Raw genomic sequence first — 26,512 nt, 5'->3', positions numbered from 1 at the left:
ATGATAAATGAAAATTATCGACCTCATTTTAATTTATCGGCTTTATCATTTCTTCGTGTCTCTCTCTTTCTACTGAAGACACTGGATGACAAAAAGCTCATCTCCAGTGCTCTTCACTGACCCCTCCCTTTCTCTCTCTTTTCTCCTTAAACCATCCAAAATTGTGTTTTTGGATCATTAAAAGCAGCTAAGCTGAGAAGCTAAGCTAACAGGCTGACCTCGGGGAAAAAACCTCCGCCTTGTCGAAGCTCCAAAATTTACAGTTGAAACCCGTGACTTCATGTAAAATGTCGTTTTTCTTTAAAAAAAAAAAAAAAGAAGCTGAGAACTTTTTTACTTATTTTTTAAAATTTCTTTTTAAAAGCTTTGTATGACAAATGCTATGCTAAAAAGCTCAAACCACACCGAGCGTCCACCATTTTGAGAACCGAAAAATAGGAACGAGACAGCCCATGTCACGTCAAGGGGCCTCCTTCCCATATTTCTTAGAGACAAGCTGCTTGCTCCCTCACTAGCTATCCTTCGGTTCAAACAATCTTATACTGCCATCTAGTGGTCAAAAAAAGGCACTACACACAAAAATTAACCACCATTTATTCTTCAATTTGACAATTACTAATTATTGTCAAATTTCAAACAATATTATCGTTTTTTGCAAGAATTTCTGAGACAATTAATCGCCCAGCAAAATTTGTTATCGTGACAGGCCTAACTTGTACTACTATTCCTACTTCGTGGTTTTTCATTTAACGCGAGGGAACTGAGAATGGGAATCCCCGCGAAAAACGAGGGGCTACTGTACTCTAAGAATATATGATTGCATACCATTGTACTGAAATATACAATGGAGAGAGACGACGTAAATGAGACTACCAATAGGAAATCAAGCCATGGATAATGCTCTCAATGCAAAACTAATTTTACAGTACCTAGATCTGCACGACTTTTCATGCAAGTACTGAGAAAAAGAGAGATGTTAGATGTAATAAGGAAAGAGCATAGAAATCTGAAGACTTTTCATGCCTGGCATTAATAAGTGTCCCATCTGATCCAATCACAAGTGCACAGATCTAATTGTCTAAATTCACACATGATATTAAAATTTAAAAAATCAGTCTCTATTTGGGTTAAAAATGGCGTTTTGTGATCATATCTAACTTCCCAGCTTTATAAAGAGCCAGAGTCCTGCAGGTTTTTAATTTTATAATTCTGGAGCATTATAGCTAAGTACTACTTAATTTGATTTATGACAAACGATTAACAAAGTCTGCCAATTTTAAGTGTTTTTTTATTATTATTATTATTATTATTTTATTAGTACAGAACCTGATGCATGACTCTGCAAAATATATTATGTTGATTTGATGGAAGCAGGTTGGTTGGGCTTTTTATGATCACACTTTTAAAATAATGTGTCTTAAGCTCCCCAAACCACCTCATTCTCATCCACTTCTGTACTGAGGGCTGTTCACTTATAATTAAATCACTAAGAACACTGTTAATGCCAATGTGAGAACGACACCTAATATGATAACATGAGTGGTCATGGAGGCGGCTGTGATTCCCATAAGTAGATTTTTGTGACAATTGTGATATAAATTTTAAAGGAAAACTGTAATATTCTGAGGTTTTGGTCTTTATGTTCCAATAGTAGTGGCAGGTATGTAGCTTAAAAACATTGTAAAAATAGGTAATAGGTTGAGTATGCAAAACTGACATATGAACATTACAAAATAAAGAAAGAAAGCTTTAAACTTTTTGAGTTGATGGGAAATTATCCAATTATATTCATATGAATGTGTCTAACAAACATAACCTAATAAACCAAAACTCCAAATATTTCAGAATCCGTTTAGTGTGAATAGGGTTATTTTTGTTGTGAGGCAAAATGGAGAACGGGGATTCATTAAACCACCTGCAGGGTTTCTGGAGCGGACCCAGGGCTGGATCCCCAGGGGGCACTACAGCCCATGGTGTGCACCCACGAGTTGGAGCGGTCTAAGCCCTAGGGGTGCCAAGATCAAAGGACACAAGGCAGGCAGGAAGCAAGGGAACAAGCGAGCAGCATTGGGGTAAGGAGGGAAGGAATAATGACAAGTTAAAGAGGTTCAAAAGTCATGAATGCTAGGAAATGCCATGCCCCAAAAACATTATCTGTCAGTAAATTAAAATTAAAATTATCACCACACAGTTCTTAAACTCTCTCTATTCCTTTTCCACTGTATGTAAAAAATCCCCCTCTTTAGGAGACAAGAAAAGAAAGGTTTAGTTAAGCATTAGCAGAAAGGGGAACAATTACAGGAATGGGGCTGCATCCATCATAAAATAGTTACAAGTAAAGCAAGGCCATTAGAAAGACACATCACATCATTCACTCACTGCTCATGTGCTTTCTGAATCAAACAATAATTTTAAGGGGGAAATCACAAATTATACAAGACAAAAATATATCACAACAGATAAATGAAATAAAAACAAACCATAAAATGAGCTTATGCTCATGTTATTCCCAAAAAAAGGACACTTTGCCCGTATTTCTTTTCACCGCTTTTCTATAAGGAAATGCGTATGTCTTTTATAAAATGCACACATTGAGCATTGTTTGTGCCTCTGTGAGTGACAGGTTCATGTTAGAGGTTACAACGATAAGATGTTCAGGCTCGTGTTGACGCACTGGCTATACAGTTCACATGTTGATAAACACTTGTTTAGATCATGGAGAACATGGAGGGTTTTATTTTATGTAGGTCAAGAATAATACATTTTTAAGTACCTTTTTTCCAATTAGACTAAAATACTTCACAGATCAATAAGAGTTGCTTGATCACATCAACGGTGAATAGTTATCTTTGGTATCTGACACCTACTTGTGTTGTGGACAAGCCAAATAATGGCTAGGGTTAGATAGCCATAAAGAATGTATTTGTTGCTGGTTTTGTCCACATGTAACATTTTTGAGTGTGGGTGCCTCTTGTTTCCCCTCAAAATGTGCTAGCCTCATAGTACTGACATGAAAAAATACTTTTCTTTGACCATCTTACCTTGCTGCCAATGATGGAACGAACTTCATCGTCAGGAGACGTGGGCGTACCGGAAATGTCTGGGTTACTGTTACTAAGGCTGCGGGAGCGACTGAGGTTGAGGCTCGCAGGTCGAACAGCTGAGCGAGCCATGGTGGCGTAGTGAACTGAACCTCCCAACCCTCCAGGACCTGGGACAACAAACAAAGACAAAATGGATGAGTTACTTGGGGTGTCGAGGTTTGTACCACTCTACCTAACTATTTAGTTGCGAGTCTGCAGCGTCAAAACCAGTTATTCATCAACGTTTACTGCACTGGAAGGTTTTGAATTACCGTAGTAAACCAAAGCCAAACATGAAATGATCTGTCTTATCTGAAGAGACAGCTGTAATTTACATTAAAAAATGCAGAGTATAATGTAATGTAGTGGGACATATGTACCTGTTAGGGATGAGTTGGGGTCTGTGTTGGGCAGGCATAAGATCAAATGAATACGAGAGGAAAACAGGCAAAAGTTAAAATAAAAATGGAAAAAAATATGGCAGACTGGTGTAGTAACAGACAAGCAGTGAGAGTGAGCTGGGAAATGGATGCAATTAACAGAAAAGGTAAAGACAAAAAAAAGGCAGAAGAAGAATGAAGAACTGTGGAACATTATTGGTATTCTTGGTGTTATACCTGGTGATGGTGAGTTGGGGTCGGTGCTGGGCAAGCGGAAAATATAGTGAATGTAAGAAGACAGCAGGCTGTTGCGGCCGTGCATATCTTGGCTGGTGTCCAGGTATTTATGAAGCCGGTTCACAACCGAAGCCATGACCTCGAAGGATGCTTGACCAAGATTCACTAAAACACACAGACAAGGAAATTATGATGTGCAACTATTGAGTGCACGACACACGGATGCTCCAAATATCAGGTTCACTGTCCTCTCTCATTTTGAGTTAATGCAATCAAAAATCTTACCGATCTGTCCAGCAATGACCGGTGGCCGAACTACAAGCAGGACCAACTTGTCGAGTAAAAGATGAAGGAATCGAACCACCGGCTCAAGCTGGGCCGAGGTGAGCGCCGCAATGCTGGACTTGAGCTCGGCCTCCAGGTTGTTCTCCATGATCCGCATGTCTCCTATCCTGACAGGAAACACGTGCTCGTCCAGAGCATGTACCAGGGCAAAGAACTTATCCAAGTACTGGTCCTAAAAAGAGAGATATATTTGAACAAAAGGGAAGAAAGAAAAAATAAAAATAAATAAATAAATAAATAAATAAAAAAAAAAAAAAAAAAAAAAAAAAATATATATATATATATATATATATATATATATATATATATATATATATAAATAGGACAAATTTATATGTAAAGGTATGCATGAACAAAATAAATGAAGAAAAAAAAACACGAAAGTTAGAGAAACCAAACTTAAATAAAACACAAATTTGTTAAAGTTGGAGAAAAGTGAAAAAGAAAAGTGAGAAAGAACTCAAAAAGCATAAACGAATGTTCGACCCGCTCATCTGTACTCGTCTCCAAGTTGGCAGGTTGGCTCACTGAGTAAAGACCGCAAAACGAACATTACCACAAGAACACAGGAGAATCCAGTAAATCTAATCTGTCTCAAGAACAGTGATTTATGAGCACATTAGTCCCAGTTAGGCTCCTAGGACCCACAGTCAAGTCCTCCACACAGAGGCCAAAACAGAGATGGAGTAGAGCTCAGAAAATTACCGACAAGGTACGATTCACCCACTAACGAACTATAGCTGAGAGGAACTTACTGCTTTAAAGTGAATAAACTTGACTATTTCTCTCAACTTTTATAAAAATTACTACTACTACTAAATTACCATGAATATGATGATTCTGCAGGATACTCATTGGCAACAAGCATTAAAAATGTAACAATTTTTATTAACTTTGAGAAATTTAGTTTTAGAAATTAAGGCTGATTTTTACTGAAATGTATACGCATGATAACAAGAGAGCATAAGCCGTAGAAAGTTTTGACATAAAACACGGTAAAGCATTGTGAAGAAGCTTCTTGGAATAATATTACCATATTTTTTGGCCTATAAGTCGCGTTTTTTTGCATAATTTGCATGCCCTGTGACTTATACGCCAAAGCAACTTATTTCTGATTTTTTCCCCATATTTATAAACCAATTTTTGGCTGAGATATGACCGTTTTCATTCACTCTGACTGAAAACATTGAACACTACCATTTTAAGCCGTTAGAGAGCACTCGAGTTATATGGCATGTCATTGTGTCATGTAATAGATAAAAGTGGCTACTGCCACCTTCGTCCAGCTCGCCTGCAGCAACCGTCAAATTAGCTTCATTTCGCTGCGCCGCCCCGACGAAATGCAGCTAATTTGATCATTGAAGTGCATTTATTAAGTAAAGGTTCAACTGAGACACACCTTTACTATAAAGTCGACCTAACAAATAATTGTTTTTAGGTGGTTATCTACTTAAATTTTGAAGACATGCACAGTGTGTCCTCCTGTGCACGCTCCCACTTCCGCGTATCGGCTTTTGAAATACAGCTGACTTGACCATCAAAGTGCATTTATTAAGGAAAAGTTAAACTGAGACACACCTTTGGTATAATTTCGAGAAAACAAATAAACGTTTTTAAGTGTTAATCTTGTTAAATTATTGTTAAAGTCCTTCCGTGCACACTCCCGTGGCTGCCATTTGGCAGCCAATCGATTTTTGGCACAACACCGGCTCACATTTCCAGGTTGCCAGCAGTGACATGTAAAAAACGCAACGCGTCAGAAGTGACGCATAATAGATGCAACTTATGCAGCAGAGCGACATATTTATGGATTTTTCCACTTTATTAGACATATTTGGATTGATGCGACTTATAGAGTGGTGTGAGTTGTACGGTGGAAAATACGGTACCTGAGTGTGGATGGTTGAAACAGCCACCAGTTCCACGTTGAAAACACCTCGATGGTTGTCTACCCACTTCATTCCTGGTAGAGGAACCTAAAATACCAACAACAAAAAAAAGAAGTCAAATCTGTACTTCACTAGTCAAATAGAAACAAACAGGGACAGTAAAGAGTCCAGACAAGATGTTTGATCTGCTTATTGGGACCATGTGTGAAAGCTGGTTGAAAGGAAAAGTTCTTACATCTGGGGAGAGAACGGAGTACGATTGAGGCGGCTTCTCAAGAGACACGGGCAGACAGAAGTGTCCTGTTCGCAGACGTCCATTCTGCAACATCGGAATCCACTACAGAAGAAAAAACACAATTAATGAAAAACAAATTAAAGACCAAACATATGGGTTATAACTTTCTGTTGATATGAGTACCTTAAATTTATGCTTTTGTCAGAACTAGAGAGAACACAAATACAAACAGAGAACGGGGGACTGTATTATCATGCTTTTTTGTGTACCGTGTATCCCACAGGGGTCTCCAGTGGTGTGTTCTGCTTCTGCTGGCAGCTGACGTGGTAAAATGTGAAGAGAATGTGGTGGTGGTCTGACAGAGAGGCAGGCAGCTTGATCTTGATCTCGTCATGAAAGTCAGGGGATCTGCAGCAATTAGAAACACCATGTAAGAACTTCTAAATGTGATGTGATTACCATTATGCATAAAACAAACCCAAACAAAATTAAATAAATAAATCAGAGATAGAGAATATCCACTTTCCCTGACACAGCATTGACAACAGGTTAGGATTTGTGCAATAAACGCCTTAATATGGATCAATACAACCAACAGCTTTCTGGTCTGCAAAGTTTGTTACTGAAAAAAGACAAGTGGGTCAAAAATATTCACAGCCTCCTCCTTGTTTCTCCCTCAAAAAGGTGCCATTTATTATAAATAAATGATAATAAGGTTTAAATTAGATGGCCAAACAGGGTATATACAAACTGGATTCCAAAAAAGTTGGGACACTAAACAAATTGTGAATAAAAACTGAATGCAATGATGTGGAGGAGCCAACATCTAATATTTTATTCAGAATAGAACACAAATCACAGATCAAAAGTTTAAACTGAGAGAATGTATCATTTTAAGGGAAAAATCTGTTGTTTCCAAATTTCATGGCATCAACAAATCCCCAAAAAGTTGGGACAAGTCCATTTTTACCACTGTGTGGCATCCCCTTCTTCTTACAACACTCAACAGACGTCTGGGGACAGAGGAGACCAGTTTCTCAAGTTTAGAAATAGGAATGCTCTCCCATACCATACCAATTTACCATACCAATTTATTTATAAAGCACTTTAAACAGTGACAAAGCACACCAAAGTGCTTTACAGGGACAAACAGAACAAGCACACAGCAACAGATTACATAACAGGACACCAAAAAGTAGAAACCAACAAAAACAATAATGGATAACAAAAACAACCGCAACATGACCAACACAGTGTGATGCACACAGACTCAGCACAGATCACACAGTGCTGAAAGCCAGGGAATAAAAGTGTGTTTTTAAGCGAGATTTAAAAGCTGTGAGGGAGGGGGCCTGTCTAACGAGCAGAGGTAACTCATTCCAAAGACTTGGGCCTGCTACAGAGAAGGCCCTGTCACCTCTGCACTTGAGACGGGTTCCTGGGACTGTTAGGAGCAACTGGTCTGCTGATCTGAGAGAACGTGGTGGGACATACGGCTGGAGCAGATCAGTAAGATAGGAGGGGGCAGAGCTGTTTAGTGATTTATAGACATACAAGAGTATTCTGAATTTGATTCGAAGGTGAACCGGAAGCCAGTGTAGGGAGGCCAAAACAGGTGTAATGTGCTCTCTTTTGCTTGTGCTGGTCAAAATTCATGTCTAATACAGGCCTCTAACTGTTCAATCGTCTTGGGCCTTCTTTGTCGCACCTTCCTCTTTATGATGCGCCAAATGTTCTCTATAGGTGAAAGATCTGGACTGCAGGCTGGCCATTTCAGTACCCGGATCCTTCTCCTGTGTAGCCATGATGTTGTGATTTCTGCAGAATGTGGTCTGGCATTATCGTGTTGAAAAATGCAGGGTCTTCCCTGAAAGAGATGACGTCTAGATGGGAGCATATGTTGTTCTAGAACCTGAACATAGTTCTCTGCATTAATGGTGCCTTTCCAGACATGCAAGCTGCCCATGCCACAAGCGCTCATGCAACCCCATACCATCAGTGATGCAGGCTTCTGAACGGAGCGTTGATAACAACTTGGGCTATCCTTGTCCTCTCTGGTCCGGATGACGTGGCGTCCCAGTGTTCCATAAAGAACTTCAAATCGTGACTCATCTGACCACAGAACAGTCTTCCATTTTGCCACACTCCATTTTAAATGACCCCTGGCCCAGTACAAACATCTGAGCTTGTGGAGCTTGCTTAGAAATGGCTTCCTCTTTGCACTGTAGAGTTTCAGCTGGCAACGGCGGATGGCACGGTGGATTGTGTTCACTGACAATGCTTTCTGGAAGTATTCCTGAGCCCATTCTGTTATTTCCTTGACAGTGGCATTCCTGTTTGAGGTGCAGTGACGTTTAAGGGCCCGGAGATCACGAGCATCCAGTAGAGTTTTACGGCCTTGACCCTTACGCACAGCAATTGTTCCAGATTCTCTGAATCTTTTGATGATGTTATGCACGGTTGATGATGATAACTTAAAAGTCTTTGCTATTTTACGCTGGGTAACACCATTCTGGTATTGCTGCACTATCTTTCTGCGCAACAATGGTGGAATTGGTGATCCTCTTACCATCTTGGCTTCTGAGAGACACTGACACTCTGAGAAGCTCTTTTTATACCCAATCATGTTGTCAATTGACCTAATTAGGGTTAATTGGTCTTCCAGCTGTTCGTTATATGCTCAATTTCCTTTTTCCAGCCACTTATTGCTACTTGTCCCAACTGCCTTTTCTGTCGAAAATTTTGGAGAAAGTTGTTTTTAATCAACTTAAGAGGTTTTTAACTGCCAACAGCATTGGTGAAAAATTCCAGTCAGGTTTTAAATCAGGCCACAGCACAGAGACAGCCCTTTTAAGAGTTTTTAATGACCTTCTTTTAACTGTTGATGCAGGAAGCTCTGCTGTTTTAGTGCTTTTAGACCTTTCTGCTGCCTTTGATACTGTGGACCACAACATCTTGTTGTCACGACTGGAGCAGGTGGTTGGTATCAAAGGCACAGTTCTATCCTGGTTTAGATCCTACCTGACTGACAGGAGTTTTTCTGTTCATTTAGGGAAATGCTCTTCATCTCCAGCTCCTCTGATCTGTGGGGTCCCTCAAGGGTCTATTTTAGGTCCATTGCTTTTTAATCTTTACATGTTGCCTTTGGGGTCCATTTTAAAAAAACACAACATCCCTTTTCACTGCTTTGCTGATGATACTCAGTTATATCTTCCGATTGAGTCAGACAGGGTCACTTCACTGGATCCACTCTTGAACTGTCTAAATGACATTAAAGTCTGGTTAAAACTAAATTTTCTGAATCTAAATGAAAATAAAACGGAAGTCATCAGCTTTGGTAAATGTAATACCCTTAATGTGCTTGGCCCCTTGGCTTCATACAGCAACTCCAATGTCAGGAATCTGGGAGTTATTTTTGACAGTGCTTTTAAATTTGATAAACAGATAAATACAGTTGTGAAATCCAGTTTCTTCCAGCTAAGACTCATTGCCAAGGTGAAGTCTTGTCTCCCTTTCAGAGACCTTGAAAAGGTGATTCACGCTTTTATCACATCTCGTTTGGACTATTGTAATTCATTGTATGTTGGTTTAGACAAATCATCTTTGCATCGTTTACAATGTGTCCAGAACGCAGCAGCCCGTCTTTTAACAGCAACTAAAAAACATGAACACATAACCCCTGTCCTGGCTTCTCTCCACTGGCTTCCTGTCCACTTCCGAATTGATTTTAAGATTTTATTGCTTGTTTTTAAAGTCTTAAAAGGTCTGGCCCCGTCATATTTATGTGATCTCATTAACATTTACACTCCAGTAAGAGCACTCCGGTCTACCAACCAGTTCCTCTTAGATGTCCCCAGATCCAAACTGAAATCCAGAGGTGATCGGGCTTTTGCGGTTGCTGCTCCAAAACTGTGGAACAGTTTACCTGAGAATTTAAAGACCGCTCAGACTGTTGAGACTTTTAAATCTTTGCTCAAGACTCATCTGTATTCCTTGGCATTTCATCCACGCAGAGTCTGAGAACAAGTTGAGCTGATTTTATTGTTGTTGTGTTTTTACTGTTAACTTATGTTTTTGAGTGGCACTAGATGCAGTTTTACTCTTTTTTATTTTATTTTAATCTGTCTTAACTGTAAAGCACTTTGGTCAGCTTTTGTTGTTTTTATGTGCTATATAAATAAATTGACATTGACATTGACATTGACATTTTTTGTGATTTGTTGACACTGTGAAATTTTGAATCAACATATTTTTCCTTTTAAAATGTTACATTTACTCAGATTAAACTTTTGATCTGTCATCTATGTTATATTACGAATAAAATATTGACATTTGCCATCTCCACATCATTGCATTCAGTTTTTATTCACAATTTGGTTAGTGTCCCAACGTTTTTGGAATCCGGTTTGTACAAGCAAAAGTAAATTAGATGAGCACATATTTCACTTTCATTTATTTGTTTATAACTTAAAAATAGTTAGCTCAAGACAGCGAAAGAATTATTTAAGTTACCAAACGGATAAAAAAAAAAAGAATCAAATTACATAACAAGCTATAATTTATTCCTGGTAAATTCTTTCAAATCCCAGAGGAGACATTCCCTGCAGGCTGACACAGAAATAAACAAGCCACATCTATAAAAGGCACATGAACAAAACCACTAGAATTGACCAAAAACAGTTTAAAAGAGGTCATAGCAGGGCCCTCAGTTCTCATGGAAACAATTAGTTTTGAAACTAAACAAGAAATATCCTGAAAGAGGAACAACACCATGAGCAATTTGTAAGACTGTGGAAAAATAAATTGGGCTACTGAGCCAAAATTGGGCCGCTGGTTCAGAAACAACCACTGTGATGGAAACTTTCCAGATTTTCAAACAATCTATTAAAACCCCAAAAAATCACCCTGAAATGAAAACTATTTTACTTCTTTTACCTGACTGAATTTCAGTGTCAGTTAAACCAAAAGCCAATTAGGACAATTAGCAACAAAGGATTGTTTCTACAGTTGGCTTTTTATCTTAACCTAAAAAAAGCTAAAACACTCACCTGTTGTGGTATACCACTGCAGTGTAGGCCTCTTTATAGAAATCAGCACAGCTTGACTTCCCAAAAATAACCTGAATAATATAAAATAAATTAAGTTACAACTACCCTCACCTAACATGTAAAAAGTTCTGCAGACCAGTGCAAATTAGTACTGCACATTTCAATTACTGTCCAAAATCATAAAATGGCAAAAGCCCAAATCAGGCAATAATGCCAGCTATTACACATGCACAATGACCGCCTTGACTGGCATGTATTGTGTGAGGTAATGGCGCCCACCTGCATTGCGTTGTTGGGATCTTCTCCATTCATAAATTGCACTTTGACTGTGATGTTGCGTGCAGAACCTTGGCGGTTGGCGAAGTTAAGACTCTGGGGGTTCACATACAGCAGATTCCTGAAAGACAATATTTAAACTCGACTGGTTAGAAAATATATCACAGTGTATGGACATTTTTCAATACAAATTAACGCAGAATGTATAATTTATTGTAATATGTGCATTCTGTTATGTAAATTTGAAAAAAAAAAATCCACACTTCCTCCACTAAAGCAGGTCTAGTAGATCAAATACACAAAAGTGCAATAAAGGACAAATAAAGCACAAGATACCTTAATGGCAACTAATATTTATTTTTCTACTAGGCGACAGATTCTATGGCCTTTAACAATATTTTTATAATAAATGTCTTTGAGAGTGCTTGACCTAGTTACCTGACCAAGTTGCATCAGATTTTATGAATTGATCAGGGAAAGTCCACATTAGGTAAACCAGCTCTGACTGGTGACTGCAGGAGGCTTGGCCCACTGATTTTTATTTTTTTTAAACGGGGCACTGCCTCTATAAAAAAGAAGGATGATCATTATAATAGCTTTGAATAATCTGCAAGTGTACAACAGAGAATATTACAGTAAAGCTCTGCTGGATTTTTCAATTATTGGACCACAGGAAAAAAAAAAACATAATAAGTTCACACTTGTCAAGCATATGTAAGCACAGGCCATGTCTTACCAAAAAAAAACTATGAACGTTAGCAGCATTTTAAGCCTAATTTCCACTACTTTTACCAGTATTCTCATCAAACGCAGTATTACTTTAGTCATGCATAATGGTTACAAAACTGTTGGAGAGAAAGAGGCTCAGCTGACAAACCGCAATGACGCTGTTGATTCAGTGGGGGATGGACCCACAGAGACAACAGCTGAAACCACAACTAAGAAGAAAGCGTGGGAATCATTTAAATCTTCCTTACTCTTCTATCCTGTTAACATCCATGCAACATATACACAAAAAACTTCCATGGCTGCTTTGAAGTAGGCTGCTGAACTTGAACTGCAATAAACCCGGAGATAACTTTACCAAAGCAAAGCTAAAATATCAATGAGAGCAAACTGGAACAGTCAATGGTCAGTTTGTGTCTTCTGATTCAACTTGGGTTAATCAGTAGACACGAGAAAGCAAACTTAATAATGCAAACTTTGCAACTTTCATTGTTCTTTCAGTTAGCAGCAGCAAAAATAAGTTATTTACCAACAGTGAATGGAGAGTACCGTATACTTCCTCGCCACTAGGTGAGAAGCTAAAGTAATTCACTAATGCAAAAGAGGGACTAACAGCCAATAGTAATTATTTCAAAAACACTGATGACAAAGTTTATTTAAAAATGACTTCCAATGCAATCTGGGCACATCTACCAAGGGGGGAAATATAGTGGACAAGTTTTAAATTATGTTTTGTTTTTGCTTTCTTTTGGTCTTTCTTAAAAGTCTATTAAAAATGCATTCAAGAATAGAATGAACAAACAATGTCATCTCCAATAAAGGATAATAAACTTATAATCTGTTTTGAGCTAATAAAAAACTTCTGGCACATTAATGCTATTCTGGTGCAAATTCTCTTTCTACGTTCTTGTTATTTTTGATTTACATATACATTTTTCTTTACTTAGAAGTGAGGTACGTCAACCTCATAACAATAAATTACAACAAACATATTAAGATCTATCAAGTAAATATGATTTAAACCATTTTATAGCCTGTAACAGCAATAGTAGTGGGAATGGGAAACGTAATAATTTATGTATTAGTTCTTTGTAATAGTTATACATGTTTTTTATCTCCAATACAAATCAGGTCACTAGAGTCCAACAGTTAAACTTTCAGTGCTTCTAAACAATGTCTTTGGTCGCACAACTTCACCTCTGTATACTGCAGGTGTGAGGTATTTCTTTCCCCACTTTCTCCATCTGCAGACAAGCGATCTTTGAACTGTGGTTACAAAAATCAGCAAACTATATATGTAGAAAAAAGCATTGTTGAAACTCTAACGTAACAATTGTTCAAAAGTTTAGCTTTTGCACGAATGTGAACCCCCTCTTCCCTTCCCACAAAATGAGACGAGGAGAAATTGCAAGCGAGAACGAGAGCTTGGCCGGGCTGATTCAGCAGGATGCTAAATCAAAGCCACGAACATTAATTACACACAGCATTATTAATCAGAGCAAAGTGTGTGTGGGGTTTTAAGGTTTGGGGTTGATTAGACTGACGATCCATCAAAAACAGTGATGGCCATTGTTGGCTTTCTGCTGATCAGCTAAAGTGCACCACACATGGAGAGTAGGACAGGTTGTGGTATACAGAAGGGATTGGGGTTAAATGGTTAGAGTAGGGGGGGTGCACATGTCATTTGCACACTACTGTGATTTGTTTGTTTAGATGAGGGAGGGCTGGTTGGGGATTTAGGAGGAGGTGGGACACAAAGCTAAAAGCATAGTAGGGGTTTAATGATCAGCAAATCCTCCCGCCTCTACTGTGAGGGCAGTATTTAACACAGCGCAGCCGGCTGCTCTCCAGTCATTTTACCAGTAGGACTAGCCGATAAAGAGAGCAGGGGAGTAGGGTAGAGTAAAAAAAGAGGAGTGAAAGGAGTGTTGGAAAAATTTCCTTAGTGTAGGATTGGTGGAAGGAAAAATAAGATGAAGCAGATGTTCTTGTTGCTGGTGCTAGCCAGCTCAACGTCTGCATTCCGTCTGGACTTCTCAGGTGGACAGGCGAACCCCACCCTGCCCCCTGAGGCTCTCACGACAGAAACGAGCCCAACTGAATCAAAGTCTCGCTTTGCCATGCTGGATGACGTTCGCCTCCTAGCAAACGGCCTCCTCCAACTCGGCCAGAGTTTACGGGAGTTCGTGCACAAAACCAAAGCCCAAATCAACGACATTTTTCAAAAGCTGAACATTTTCGATCGCTCTTTTTACCAGCTTTCAGTGGTCACTTCAGAAATCAAGGAGGAAGAGGAGGAGCTCAAGAAGACCACCAACATCCTGAAGGCCAACAACGACGAGATAAAAAACTTGTCTTTGGAAATCAACTCTAAAATCAACAACATCCTGCAGGAGCGAACACAACTTCAGAGCAAAGTGGGAAGCCTTGAGGAGAGGCTGAAAGGATTATCGCAGAGTGTGATTCCTGCTGACCAGCTAAGTGAAATCACAACACTTAAGGTGAGAAGCTTGTGATGATACAACTTTAAATGCATTTAATGCACGCAATAGTTCCCATAAAACTGGTTTCTTAAAGACCAAAAAGCAAATCTAAACAAAACTTCTGTCAATTTGTTCATTTTGAAAAATCTCAAAGCTTGCGTTTTGCCTTTTTTTTTTCAAAATAAAAGCATACATGTGTAACATTTATATGTAAAAGCATGCTGCAATCACATTTTTAGGAAGTGATAGAAGCTCAGGAGAAAACTATCAGCAATCTTCTGCAAGCAGTGAAAGAGCAGCACGAACAACTGGACCACCAGAAAGTCAAGATTAAAAACCTGGAGGACAAGGTAGTTGTGGGTGATCTGAATACTTTTTGTCTGTACAAGCCAAAAATCAATGGGAATCTAGTTTAGAACTACCAATAGACTTTAGTGTAGACAAATGTTTTTAAGAGAGTTAAAAACAAAAATTTAAAAAGGGTTTTTTGTCTCCTTGCAGCTCAGCTATGACAATTTTCAAGAAACGGCAGATAAGTCATTGGATTCAGACCATTTAGCTGCTGATGTGTTTGAATATCTCCCAAGAAACTCAACTGGCTTAGATGCAAATGGTAATTCTTTAAAACTGGTCATCAATCGTAATTTTTAGTAAATGAAAAATTGTTTTAAAACTTTTGGTTCGTGTGTGTGTGTGTGTTTCAGACCTTCCTGTAGACTGCAGTGAGTTATTTAACAAAGGTGAAACAAACAGTGGGATCTATGCCATCAAACCAAACCATTCAGAGCCGTTTTACGTTTACTGTGAAATGGGCTCAGGTAAGACAGACGTCAGGAATCTGAGACAGATAGCTTTGACCTAACCACACATTTCCTTAAAAAACTAAATCACTGGAAAAAGTTCAAGTTTGTTAAAAAGTTACATTTATAAATATTTATTAAAGCAAAAGACAACCTATATTGTAAGAATAACATATTAAAATAAAATGTGTGTATTGCAAAACAGTTCAATCTAAACATTTTTTTTTTATTTTTAATCTTCAACAGATGGGGGTTCAATTGTCATTCAGCGCAGGACGGATAGCTCAGTAGATTTTGACCAAACATGGGAAATGTACGAAAAAGGATTTGGAAATCTGGAAAGTGAGTATATTTTACATCTAACTACAGCATGTAAATATTAAAATAGTTTAAAACTGAATCCAACATGACTTGGATAACCTTATTTTTTACTCTTAATATTTTATTACCGATATATTATACATTATATTATCTTGATATGTCTTGATATATCAAATGATCTTGATATGATATTGATAGTATAGGTAACACTAAAACAATTCAAGTTGTTATTTTGCGCCTGGTAATGAACAGAACATGTAGGTGCAACTACAGTATGATCAAATGTGCAAAAATTGGATATCTAATATGGCAAATAACAAAACTCAAATTAACAAACTACTTATTACCAAACTAGGTGCCCAATATTTTTTGATAATTTACTTTAAACATGTCATACGGTACTATGGTAATCAACTTGACCACCACATTTGCAAAGACTGTTTTTGGTAGGGAGTGTATTTTAAAGTATTTTCTGAAATGGTAAAAGTGAAATATCAATGTTGAGGAGACAAAATGACTCCCTTTTTAAACGTAAGCAGCCGCCAGTCAGTTTGGCAGCTGTTTTGCAGAACTTTTTGCATTTCAAAACAATTTCACTTTCAAAAAAGTTCTTTTTATATGAATACAAAAAAGATAAACTCATTGATTTCTGTCTTACACAGAGGACTTCTGGCTGGGCCTGAAGAAAATACACAGTATCACACAACTTAGACGGTACATCCTGCGTATTGATGTGGAAGACTGGAAGGAGGAGAAGCACTGGGCTGAGTACAGCTTTTCAGTCGAAGATCCCTCCAAGGACTACAGCCTTCATGTCAGTCACTTTGCAGGGGATTTGCCTGACGTGATGACCAACATAACCGGCACAAAGTTCTCTACAAAAGACAGGAACAACATCTGCAGCTCCGACTGTGCTCGCAGTTGCACAGGTACACAATCTGAAAAGCAATGGCACTGCCCCTTAACTCTACCACAGCAGTAAACAACAACAAGCATCACAGATAGTTGTGTTGCCTTTAATACAATAAATAAAACTAATTTAGAGGACAAAGTCATCAAGTTGCAACAAAAGTCGTTCAAGCATTGACATTGCTGTTTTCTATGTCTGACAGGTGGCTGGTGGTTCAGTGTCTGCAGCGAAACCAACCTAAATGGGAAGTACTTCTGGTTGAGGGCAAAAGGACGCTCTGTGAGGAGGAAGGGTATTCAATGGAAGCCTGGCACAGGGTCTTTGTACTCCTTCAAAGTGACCAAACTCACCTTACAAACAGCCTCGGCAACAGATAGTGCCAACTGACAACTCAAGTAATAATTAGTAACAAGTAATAATGGCATTTTTAATGGTACACAACATCTAAAATCAGATGAAAGCTTCTATAGAAAGGACAGTGAAATGACGTAAGCTTTAGATATGTCCTCATTTAATTGCAGCTAGAAGCCTGTTTTTTTCTGTCAGCAGGCCAAATGTGTCAAAAGTTGGACTTACAGAGGTGTTGTAACGGTGCAACTATGGCATTTAGGTTTTTAACCTATCGGGTCTGGTCTAGCAAGGGCAGCAGAACTGTCATTATGTAACATCTGCAATCGTTAGCGAAATGCACACATTGATCTACAGTGCAACCTAAATATGCGATGGCTGCAAAATATCCCAAAGCTAAAACAGAAAAGAGTTATTGAAAGATTACAATCTTAAAATAGAGCTCGTGTAATCTAAATATATTTTGCAGCTTCTGCGTCAAGTTGTGATGTGAAAGTGTACTGCATGTTCCCTGAAGCTACAGAAACATTTACCAAGAAGTTATTGCATAATGCAGGCAAATTTTATTTTAAGCTTTGAAAGAAACAATGTTAGTTCTAAAACCAAAAAAAATATATATCTGTGATGTGTGTTTTTTTTTCTGTTTAGGCCTTTTAGATTTCGTTCTTATACTTATTTACACAACTGAGTACAAAGCTAAAAAATAACGTCTCTAAAATAGTGGTAGTGCACTGATGAACTCTTTCTCTCTGGTCTATATTATTATTCTGTAAAGTATTTAAACCAACGTTCATGCTATTTTGATTTATGCTGGTGTTGTTGGACAATTGTTGTCTTTTTGTTTTCTTTGTTACTGAGTCATATTGACTCTTGTCATTGGTACAGCACAGCGAACTAGCTTTTAAATGTGCCTCACACTAATAGTCATGCTTATAAAAAGCTCTGTGTGCTAGCAAATCATATTTAAAATATTAACAATAATAAATCAATTACCGGTATTTAAAACTATCCCAAAAATGGCAAGGTTTTTCATATTGAATATGTTTTTGTATTATGTTAACATTTGTAATGAATCTAATAAATTTTCAAAATTGTTACATAGAAACAAAACTGGAGTGACTTTGCTACAAAGTTTGATTATTTTTTTAATGTGAATCTTAAAATACAAAGAACACTGTTACAACCTGGGCTCCAACCTGCAGCCTCGGGATTACAAGATGGCAGCACCGACCACCGAGCTACCACGGCCCATAAATAAAAAATAATTAACAGAATATGATCTAATCTTAATGCAATACACTGAATTACAAAATAAAATAAATTAGAAGAGCATGAATTTGAATTACTTATAAAAGTACTATTGCTCACATTTTTTTTAACCTAAATAGCATTAATATTTTATTGTCATGTTTAAATATGTATGTAAATTATAATAAGTGAAATTCACAATAATTAGAACCTTTACATTTTATTATTTTCTGATTTAGTGATTGCACACAAGGCTGCTGTGTTCACATTTAGGTGGGGCGTTCTGCTGGTCATTGAATGTGGTTAATCAGACATTGAGCCTATTATCAAATAATCCACCACTAAGAAGAGATCTACAGTAATTACCTGCAGACAACCAAAGCTTATGGTGGTGGTGGTGGGGGGGTCAGCTGCTGTCTGGTAGCATTTCTCTCTCAGTCACCTTGACAAAAATAGACCCTATTCAAGTGAACAACGTGCACTAAGCACACAGATCGAATCTGCTGGTGTATGCAAGTGTTGACTGTTAGTGTGGGCAGAGTCCTGGCAGTCATGACCTGCACCCAGTGACAGATATGGGATAAACAATAATTAACCACAGTTTCAGTCACCAATGTAAAAAGTTGTAAGTTTGAGAGTGATCATGTGTCTTACTGAAGTATTTTTATTTAGTTTTGTTCAAGGAAAATGTGCCAATAATTGCCTCACTTTGAGAAGAAGATGATAAAATAAGTGAAATGAAAATTCATACTAGAACTCATTTGCTGTACCTGTACGTGGTGTTTGGCACATAGACGTCCCTGGCAGGAAATTCCAGGATCTCTCTGGTGGGGCGCACTCTACTGTCTGGATAAGGTTTAACCTGCTGGAGGTCAGGAGTCAGGCAATAATGGGGGTTCTCCGGAGCTGGAGAAATGTCCAACTTTAACTGAGCTACAATGATCGCAGGGGATGAGAATGGAAGAAAAACAAAGGAACCATTAAACAGAATCCTGTATAAAAGTAATAAAGCAGATTTATTCAAGTCTTATTTGAACCTGTGATAGGTCTGAGTCTCCTCAGCACTGAAGAAGGTCTTCTCATATCAGCTAGAAACTTATACAAATCTTCATCACTGAGCCTATCCCCCTCCTAAAAACACATTAAAAAAATACATTTTCAAAAGAAAGCATGTCAACAAATGTAAGTTAACCCATTTATTCATACATGTACACACTTGTTTGAAGAAGTTGGTGATAGTAAGTGTTGCAGGCCTGAAACCTGTGAGACTACAGGCTTCATCTCCACTAGTGGTCCTTTCTAGGGAACGTCTTCCCATGATGCTTGAGTTCCTCCGTTCTGACCAAGAGCCTTTTCGTTCTGCGAACAACAAGCAATAAAAGAGTCATTCAAAATGTTTAAACCATTTAACTTTACAAAGTCTCTAATCTGCTTATCAACAAAAAACAGATACCAAAGTCAAACCTTTTGAGGTCTAAGGCTAAACAAACAACTCACAGTAACCCGCCAGAGATCAATATATATCGGCACGCTTTGAACGCTTTTTTGTCCTCCTTCTTTTTGAATTTGCCTTCTCCCTATTTGTTGTTGGAAAGCTTTTGAAGATAAAGATTTTAAAGGGTGGTACTTTATTGACAGGTGCATGAGCCACATGCATGACTGGAAGGCTTACTGATGCTCTATGTACCCAGATAAAAACATGTGGCTGCAAGTTAGATTAAAATCTATAGGTATTTAAAAAAAAAAAAAAAAGCAAAGCTTCATTTTTTTACATTATAACTAACAATTGCTGCACAATGAGACGCATGTTCTTTGTTTTAATCTATATCAAATGTTAAAAAGAAGATCACACCTGAGAGGCTCATCTCCAGCTCCGTGTCTCTCTCCAGGCTGCCAGCGCTGTTTACAATGTTCATTAAATGGATGGCCGTCCACGCAAAGGGCATTCGGTATCGGCCCAGACGCTGGCAGAACTGCTCTGATTGACTTCGAAGCTTCTCCAGCTTCTCCTTATTCTAATGGGAAAATAAATGGTAATTACAGTTTACAGAAATCCTATATGCCACTACTGTACTTACTATTTATCCCTTTAAAATACTATAGGGATGATAAAATATGTAGTGCATGCTCAAGTCAATTAGACTATTATTAGACTCAAGTAAAACAAACTTATACAAGGCCTAATTCACACTGATCATACCTTGGCAGCATCAGACTCTTTGAAGACCATGTAAGGTTCTGCACATTCTCCTATATCTCCTTGCTGCAGTACCTTTTCTAGCTGTGGACAAATACATTTAAATATTTTTATAACTAGGCTCGCACACAACAAGGAGGTAATCAAACAGCACAAAATAAATGTTTTTTTTTTTAATTATCATTTAAACTTTGATGAAAAATAGTTATTTTTAACCTAAATTTGGAAAAATTGAAGTATTGTTGAATTAAAAGACTAGTCGAAATTATTTAGAATTCTAGGAACATGATTTCTTCTCAACAGAGTAATTTTTTAAGTTAATGTACAAATCCAATAAAAGTTCAATCTGGTCCTCTGGACATTCAAAAAACAAGAAAAACAAAAAATTTTTGAATGTCCAGAGGACCATATTGAACTTTTTTTGGATTTTTCTACCTGGATTACTGAGCATGTATCAGGATATTAATGTACAAATGTTTATCTTGTGTTGTTGTTTTTTTGCTCATAAGAAAATACTGAAACAGAGTGTGAGAAAACAATGTGTTAAATATATGTAGAATAATATCCTGTTACATTACTATAGGTTAATTTACAAAATATTTTCTCCACTTCTAAGATAACCATCTTGAAATTTCAGACCTAACATTTAGTCCCCGAGTTTTAAATGCATTTTAAAATATTTTATTTCTTGATAAGACAAAAAAAAAAAAAGTAGTAAAACTGCTTCACCTTGATGACTAGGAAGATATCCTGGGAGGGGTAGGTGATGGAGAAAATGGCAGAGCGTGCCAGCGTGGAAATAGCTGCTGTCTGAATGTGCGGACGTAACATTGCTTTCGTCTGCTCAGAGTTTAGATCAAAGAAGAAATTTTCTGATATCTGGCAACACAAAAAGCAGATGAACAGGTAATTATGTATCCTAACATTGCTCACAGACATGACACATTGAAGAGAAACGAGCCCCAGTGACTGAATGAAGCTGCACAGCAACTACTTTTCATAGCAACTGCTTCCCTCTAGTGTTTGTTCCTGTAGCTAAAACAAAATGGGCTTGATCACATAGACAGTTTCAGTGTATGATTTAACTTTATTTTTCAAAAAAAATAACAGATTCACTGCATGAAATTTTATAGTCCAACCATGAGCTCTGTTTTGGATTCCCAGCAGTTTGCGGAAGTGATCACACAACTCAGGGCCAGAGAGACACTGAGGAAAGCATAACAGCTTACCTTTTTCTTTTCCTTGACATCGTATAAGGCCAAGCTAGCAAATATGGGTTCTATTTCGATCTCAAACCTTCAAAACAGACAGAAAAACGAGTGAGTCAGCAAAAAGCAGCAGTAAAATAAAAGAACTGTACTGCTTTTATTTTCCTGAGAAAGATTGCCCACCACTTACTTCAAGGACAAGCACTTGACGAGCAGCCTCTGGCCAAAGTGCTCTTTGGGTACTTCAGGCACACAGTGGCGCTCAATGGGCTCCTCCTGCACATTCACATAGAAAAATTTGATGAAAATGAGCAAATTACTGATAAAAGAGAGTCAGTTTAAAAAATATAATTATAGGCTTTTTGAATGACGTTGCGCACTAAACTTTTACCAAAGACACGAATAACAAAAATGTATTTGTAAATACCAGAAAACAGTTTGAGGATCAGGAAATGGGCATACTTTACCTCATCGAGGGCAGGGTGGAGAGCAAAGAGTTCACGATGGCGGTTAGTCATACGCTGTTCTTCATTGTGTCGGTCAATCTCCTCATTAGGAGCACGGTCGAGGAGGTGAGGGAGGAGGGCATCAGGCAAGGAGTTCTTCAAGTCAAAGATGCTGCAGGCCCAGCTTCCCCGAGGAGTGTCATCTATAGACATCGACCGCCGCTTCAGATCATCCTAAACAGCGATAATCTCATAAAAACTGTGGTAGAGACTCGTAGTAAAACTTCATACAGTTACATTATCAATCATATATTCTCAAATAGCACTTTTTAATAAGAAAAGTGTGTATTTATATGTCAAGAAGAACAAGCGCAAACATCCGAGCTGCGTCCTGTAACTCCATATTACTCATACACAGGCTGGTACCTGGTCATCCTGGTAGCTGCTGCTATCTGGCATTTCATCAGCTTCGAACACTTGTTTAGGCAGGCCTTTTTGACGCTCCTTTTGTTTATCCAGCGTGTTGGGGTTAAAGCCTGTGCCAAGCTTATGATACCTGCAGGAGTAAGCAGTTATTTTAATAGATAAATAGGTACTGTATGCTAAGCAAAAACCTCTTCAGGTTAGTTGGTAATTAATCAATTGTTCTTCAAATATTCAACCCTCTCTGCTACTAATTCTGCAAACTCGAGATCTTTCTATTCCTTTGTTTTCACCAGCCCAGTTTGTGAATGTGGATAGACATGCTCACCCGGGCGGGATCATAGTTTATAATCCTTTCAAAATAAACTACGGTACAATAGCAAAAAACAAATACTGGGACACTCCCAGTTGTTTTTAGGAAGATGTTGAAAAAAACAAAAAGTTATTTTTAGACAGAAAAAAATTTCCTTCAGGCCCAGGCCTCCCTTGTAGAAAAGATATGTGATCTCAGTGGGATTTGCCTGGTTAAAAAAAGGTTAATGATTAATAAATATGAAAAGCGCATTTAAGAAACAACTTGATGCGTTTCTAACAAATTCAGGCATGTTCGTTATGTTCAACATAATGGTACTTCATCTAGCTACTTCACGGTCACTAATGGTGCCACAAGGCTCAGTTTTAGGTCCCACTCGTTTTACAATTTATTTAAATAATGTAGGTCAAAAACATTCCTGACGCATCCTTGCATCTCTATGCTGATGACGCTGTTGTTTATTGCCGAGCTAACACAGTCGCCAAGGTTTTCCAGCTTCTACAGTCTGCATTTGACATCATTCAGTCAGACTTATTCCACTTCGAACTGGTGTTAAATGCTGACAAAACCAAAGGGATGTCGTTTTCCAACAGAAGGCTGGTGCCAGCAACTCTTCCTCCTGTATCAACCATGCATGGTGTTCCTATTGAGTGTGTAGATTTTTACAAATACTTGGGAATTTTGGTTGATGCACATCTCTCTTTTAAATCACATATCAAAAACTTGATAAAGAAACTGAAATTAAAACTGGGTTTCTTTTTTAGAAATAGAGCTTGCTTAACTCTGAATGCCAGAAAACGCCTTTTAGCTGCTACCTTCCTACCGGCCTTTGACTATGGTGATATTTACACGAATGCTCCAGCCAGCTCCTTGCAGATGTTGGATGCTGTCTAGCATGGCGCACTAAGATTCATAACTGGCTGTCACTACCGTACCTATCACTGCACTCTGTACTCAATGGTCAGTTGGTCATCATTATCTATATGTAGGCTCTCACACTGGTTCATTTTCATCTATAAATCCCTCCTTGGTCTGCTACCTTCTTATATCTTCTCCCACATGTCACACCATCAGTGCAGTTACAGCGTGCGCTCTTAGCCCATCATTACCTGCAGCGTTCCCTCAGTGCGGACCGAACTCGGCAAAAAGGCATTTTCTTACTCTGCTCCTGCACCTGGAACATCTTGCAACAAGAACTGAAGTTGTCCACTTTAATTTCTTTAGGGGGTTTTAAACATTTGATAAGGGCAACAGAAAAACCAAAGCAAATATGTTCTTGTTTTTAGTATTTTACCTTGTTTTATGGCACCCTGATTTAATGTTTGATACACTACTCTTATTTTAACTGCATTTTTACTGTAGTTTATTGTTACCGTATTGTTTATTTTTATTGTTGTCTGTACTTTATATGTTCTGTCTGGAGTGGCTCAATCAGGCTAGCCTGCATAAATACAGGTTGAATGAATGAAAAATTTTTATAAAAGAAAAATGTGTTAATTCTTTGAAATTACCCCGTTTTAAAAAACTTCAAAATTTTGAAAATCAATTCAATTCAGTTTATGTATATAGCGCAGAGTCATAACAGAAGTCATCTCAGGGCACTGAACAGAAAATTACTGCCCAGTACTAATATATAACTATATATTATGAGTAAACATACATGTGAATTAACTTTAAAAGTGAAGACTTACTTTCTATTGACAACGGCCCAATCTTCTGTGTAGGATCTTACACAATCTCTGACATGGAGATCGGTGTCCCTGCAAACAGACATGCATACAAAGTTTCTGTTAATACCACTGTAAGACTTCAAAATGTACTATTAAAAGGACTATAACAAAAGTTGAATCTTTAGGGTACATCCCACAGTCAGATGCACATATAGTGTTTGTGCAACCTCCTTTGAAATACCAAGATTTTGAGCTACAGCAAGTAGTAACCATAATGTCATACATTAAATGGTCTACTTGATGAGCAGAAGATGTTTTGTTGGTATATAATCTGTAATAACATTGAGGCATCCATGTTATTAGACATTACATTTTACAAACAAACGTTTACAGTGCAGTAATTTAGGATAGCAAAGGCCGCATCAGAGCAATTTGGAAAATTATTTGAAAAGACTTAGCACATGACATCACAAAACATCTGATCACTGCACATATGGTCTGACACGTTACCCTGCCTCCAAACTTGCTGACAGGATTCCTTTAACTCACCCTTCCTCTGGAACAGCTTGTACCACAGTGCGACACTCCCTGGGTGTAGAGATGACCTCAATGTCATCAGGGGGAAATTCAATCAGATCTCTTAGTGGACCTGACTCAACGATGGGAGGGTGCGTGATGAGATATTCCTCAAAGTCCACTGGTTCCACCGCCTCTGTGAGGGGAACCTGGTGGGTGAAGAGAACGAGTTAGATCAGATGCATGGAGAGAAAAGGGGAACATTTTCACATGTAGACGCTAAAGAAAGGAAACAAATTCAAATTCAAATATACTTTATTAATCCCAAAGGGAAATTATTTGTTGTTGTAACTTGTTATCCTCATTTTATTAAGAGATGTTGTAGATGCTGATGGCTGTAGGCAGGAAGGATCTCTTGTAAAGGTCCATCCCACAGTGGATCCTAAGAAACTGGCTGCAGATGCCGTCCGATCCGTCCACACAGACTCAGCTGGCCTCTCGGTTCCCCCGGGCTGTAGAACCGCCCGAATGCGAGGCAGAACTCCTCTCAGAGCGATGGCCACTCCTCCCAGCAGTCTGCCGAGCTCCTCGTTGCTGCTGACAGACAACTGTAGGTGTTGAGGGACGATCCTGTCCTTCCACTGTCATGAGCCATGTTTCCTGCTAGTTCCAGGATCTCAGTGATCAGGCACTCGAGCACAGCAGGCAGGTAGATGAGAATGCATCCACAGATTATCCTTTTCAACTCATTTTAGTTTTGGAGCTGTAGTTAGGATATTATTTGAGCTTTTGAGATGTTAATCAGCTGCTGTTGTTGTAGAAAACTGCCTTGTTGCCATGGTTACGCATCATAACAAATGTCCAAAACTAAAAAAAGTTTTAGTAAAAATCCTTCCAGCTGCACAGCATCCGATACCAGAGGAAACAATCATCCAAAAAAATGTGATTTACATCCAGAAAAAGAGTAATTAAAGTTTCCAAAAGCAAAATCTCGGAATGAAAGTAACAGAGCTGCTCCAACATGAGCGGCGCAATTCTAGAACTAGTTACGAGTCAATTACTGTACACAACATAAAACCACACAAAAACAAAATATGTGCTAGATGGTGTCAATTTACACTCGTGATATTTTTTATTATTAAAGATGTGAAAAACAATTCTGAGAGAAGCATGTCTGTTATTAACTGTCTTCAAGCATTTGCCTCATGGTGATACAAATAAGACTGTCAAAGGGGCTACCTAAAGAACAACCTAATGGTTTTATGGGTCTTTGCTTAAAAATGATAAACCCAAAGGGAATCCCTTTCAACAGTATAACTGTGTATGGGGTTTTATTAGTCCATCTCCCTCTAGAGACATCTAAACACCAACACCTTTCACAGTTTAATTACAAACCAACTGTAGCCTAAT

The 26,512-nt window shown here is 38.2% G+C and overlaps 2 protein-coding genes across 2 annotated transcripts in view; one reads left to right on the top strand and one right to left on the bottom strand.

Annotated features, from left to right (window-relative positions):
* dock7 (dedicator of cytokinesis 7) overlaps positions 1-26,512 on the bottom strand; it is a 55,068-nt gene that overhangs the window by 24,191 nt on the left and 4,365 nt on the right. Inside the window, exons 3-24 of the mRNA XM_037698007.1 lie at positions 25,136-25,311; positions 24,608-24,676; positions 22,607-22,736; positions 22,202-22,414; positions 21,925-22,010; positions 21,756-21,822; positions 21,256-21,405; positions 20,530-20,610; positions 20,182-20,344; positions 19,546-19,688; positions 19,367-19,460; positions 19,100-19,262; positions 11,497-11,614; positions 11,218-11,288; positions 6,439-6,577; positions 6,170-6,271; positions 5,935-6,021; positions 3,986-4,217; positions 3,701-3,865; positions 3,464-3,484; positions 3,042-3,211; positions 1,916-2,005 (exon numbers count right to left, since the gene is read on the bottom strand). Coding sequence (XP_037553935.1) covers positions 1,916-2,005; positions 3,042-3,211; positions 3,464-3,484; positions 3,701-3,865; positions 3,986-4,217; positions 5,935-6,021; positions 6,170-6,271; positions 6,439-6,577; positions 11,218-11,288; positions 11,497-11,614; positions 19,100-19,262; positions 19,367-19,460; positions 19,546-19,688; positions 20,182-20,344; positions 20,530-20,610; positions 21,256-21,405; positions 21,756-21,822; positions 21,925-22,010; positions 22,202-22,414; positions 22,607-22,736; positions 24,608-24,676; positions 25,136-25,311 — 2,730 coding nt within the window. The remainder of the gene's footprint in view (positions 1-1,915; positions 2,006-3,041; positions 3,212-3,463; positions 3,485-3,700; positions 3,866-3,985; positions 4,218-5,934; positions 6,022-6,169; positions 6,272-6,438; positions 6,578-11,217; positions 11,289-11,496; positions 11,615-19,099; positions 19,263-19,366; positions 19,461-19,545; positions 19,689-20,181; positions 20,345-20,529; positions 20,611-21,255; positions 21,406-21,755; positions 21,823-21,924; positions 22,011-22,201; positions 22,415-22,606; positions 22,737-24,607; positions 24,677-25,135; positions 25,312-26,512) is intronic.
* Positions 14,075-17,802, top strand: angptl3 (angiopoietin-like 3). Its single transcript, XM_037698008.1, has 7 exons — positions 14,075-14,720; positions 14,942-15,052; positions 15,204-15,315; positions 15,407-15,520; positions 15,749-15,844; positions 16,486-16,752; positions 16,936-17,802. Exons 1-7 carry the CDS (start codon positions 14,193-14,195, stop codon positions 17,118-17,120), a joined length of 1,413 nt encoding a protein of 470 aa, XP_037553936.1. The 5' UTR covers positions 14,075-14,192; the 3' UTR covers positions 17,121-17,802.

Source organism: Nematolebias whitei, chromosome 3 (genome assembly GCF_014905685.2).
Source record: "Nematolebias whitei isolate Nwh7 chromosome 3, NemWhi1, whole genome shotgun sequence".
In the NCBI taxonomy this organism is placed as follows: Eukaryota; Metazoa; Chordata; class Actinopteri; order Cyprinodontiformes; family Rivulidae; genus Nematolebias; species Nematolebias whitei.
The sequence above is the reverse complement of the archived record's forward strand: the minus strand, read 5'-3'. Positions and strand labels throughout refer to the sequence as shown.

Coding starts and splice junctions, on each gene's coding strand:
- angptl3 (XM_037698008.1), top strand. CDS start 14,193: ATGAAGCAGATGTTCTTGTTGCTGGTGCTAGCCAGCTCAACGTCTGCA. Junction 14,721..14,941: donor GTGAAATCACAACACTTAAG/GTGAGAAGCTTG, acceptor TCACATTTTTAG/GAAGTGATAGAAGCTCAGGA. Junction 16,753..16,935: donor CTGTGCTCGCAGTTGCACAG/GTACACAATCTG, acceptor TATGTCTGACAG/GTGGCTGGTGGTTCAGTGTC.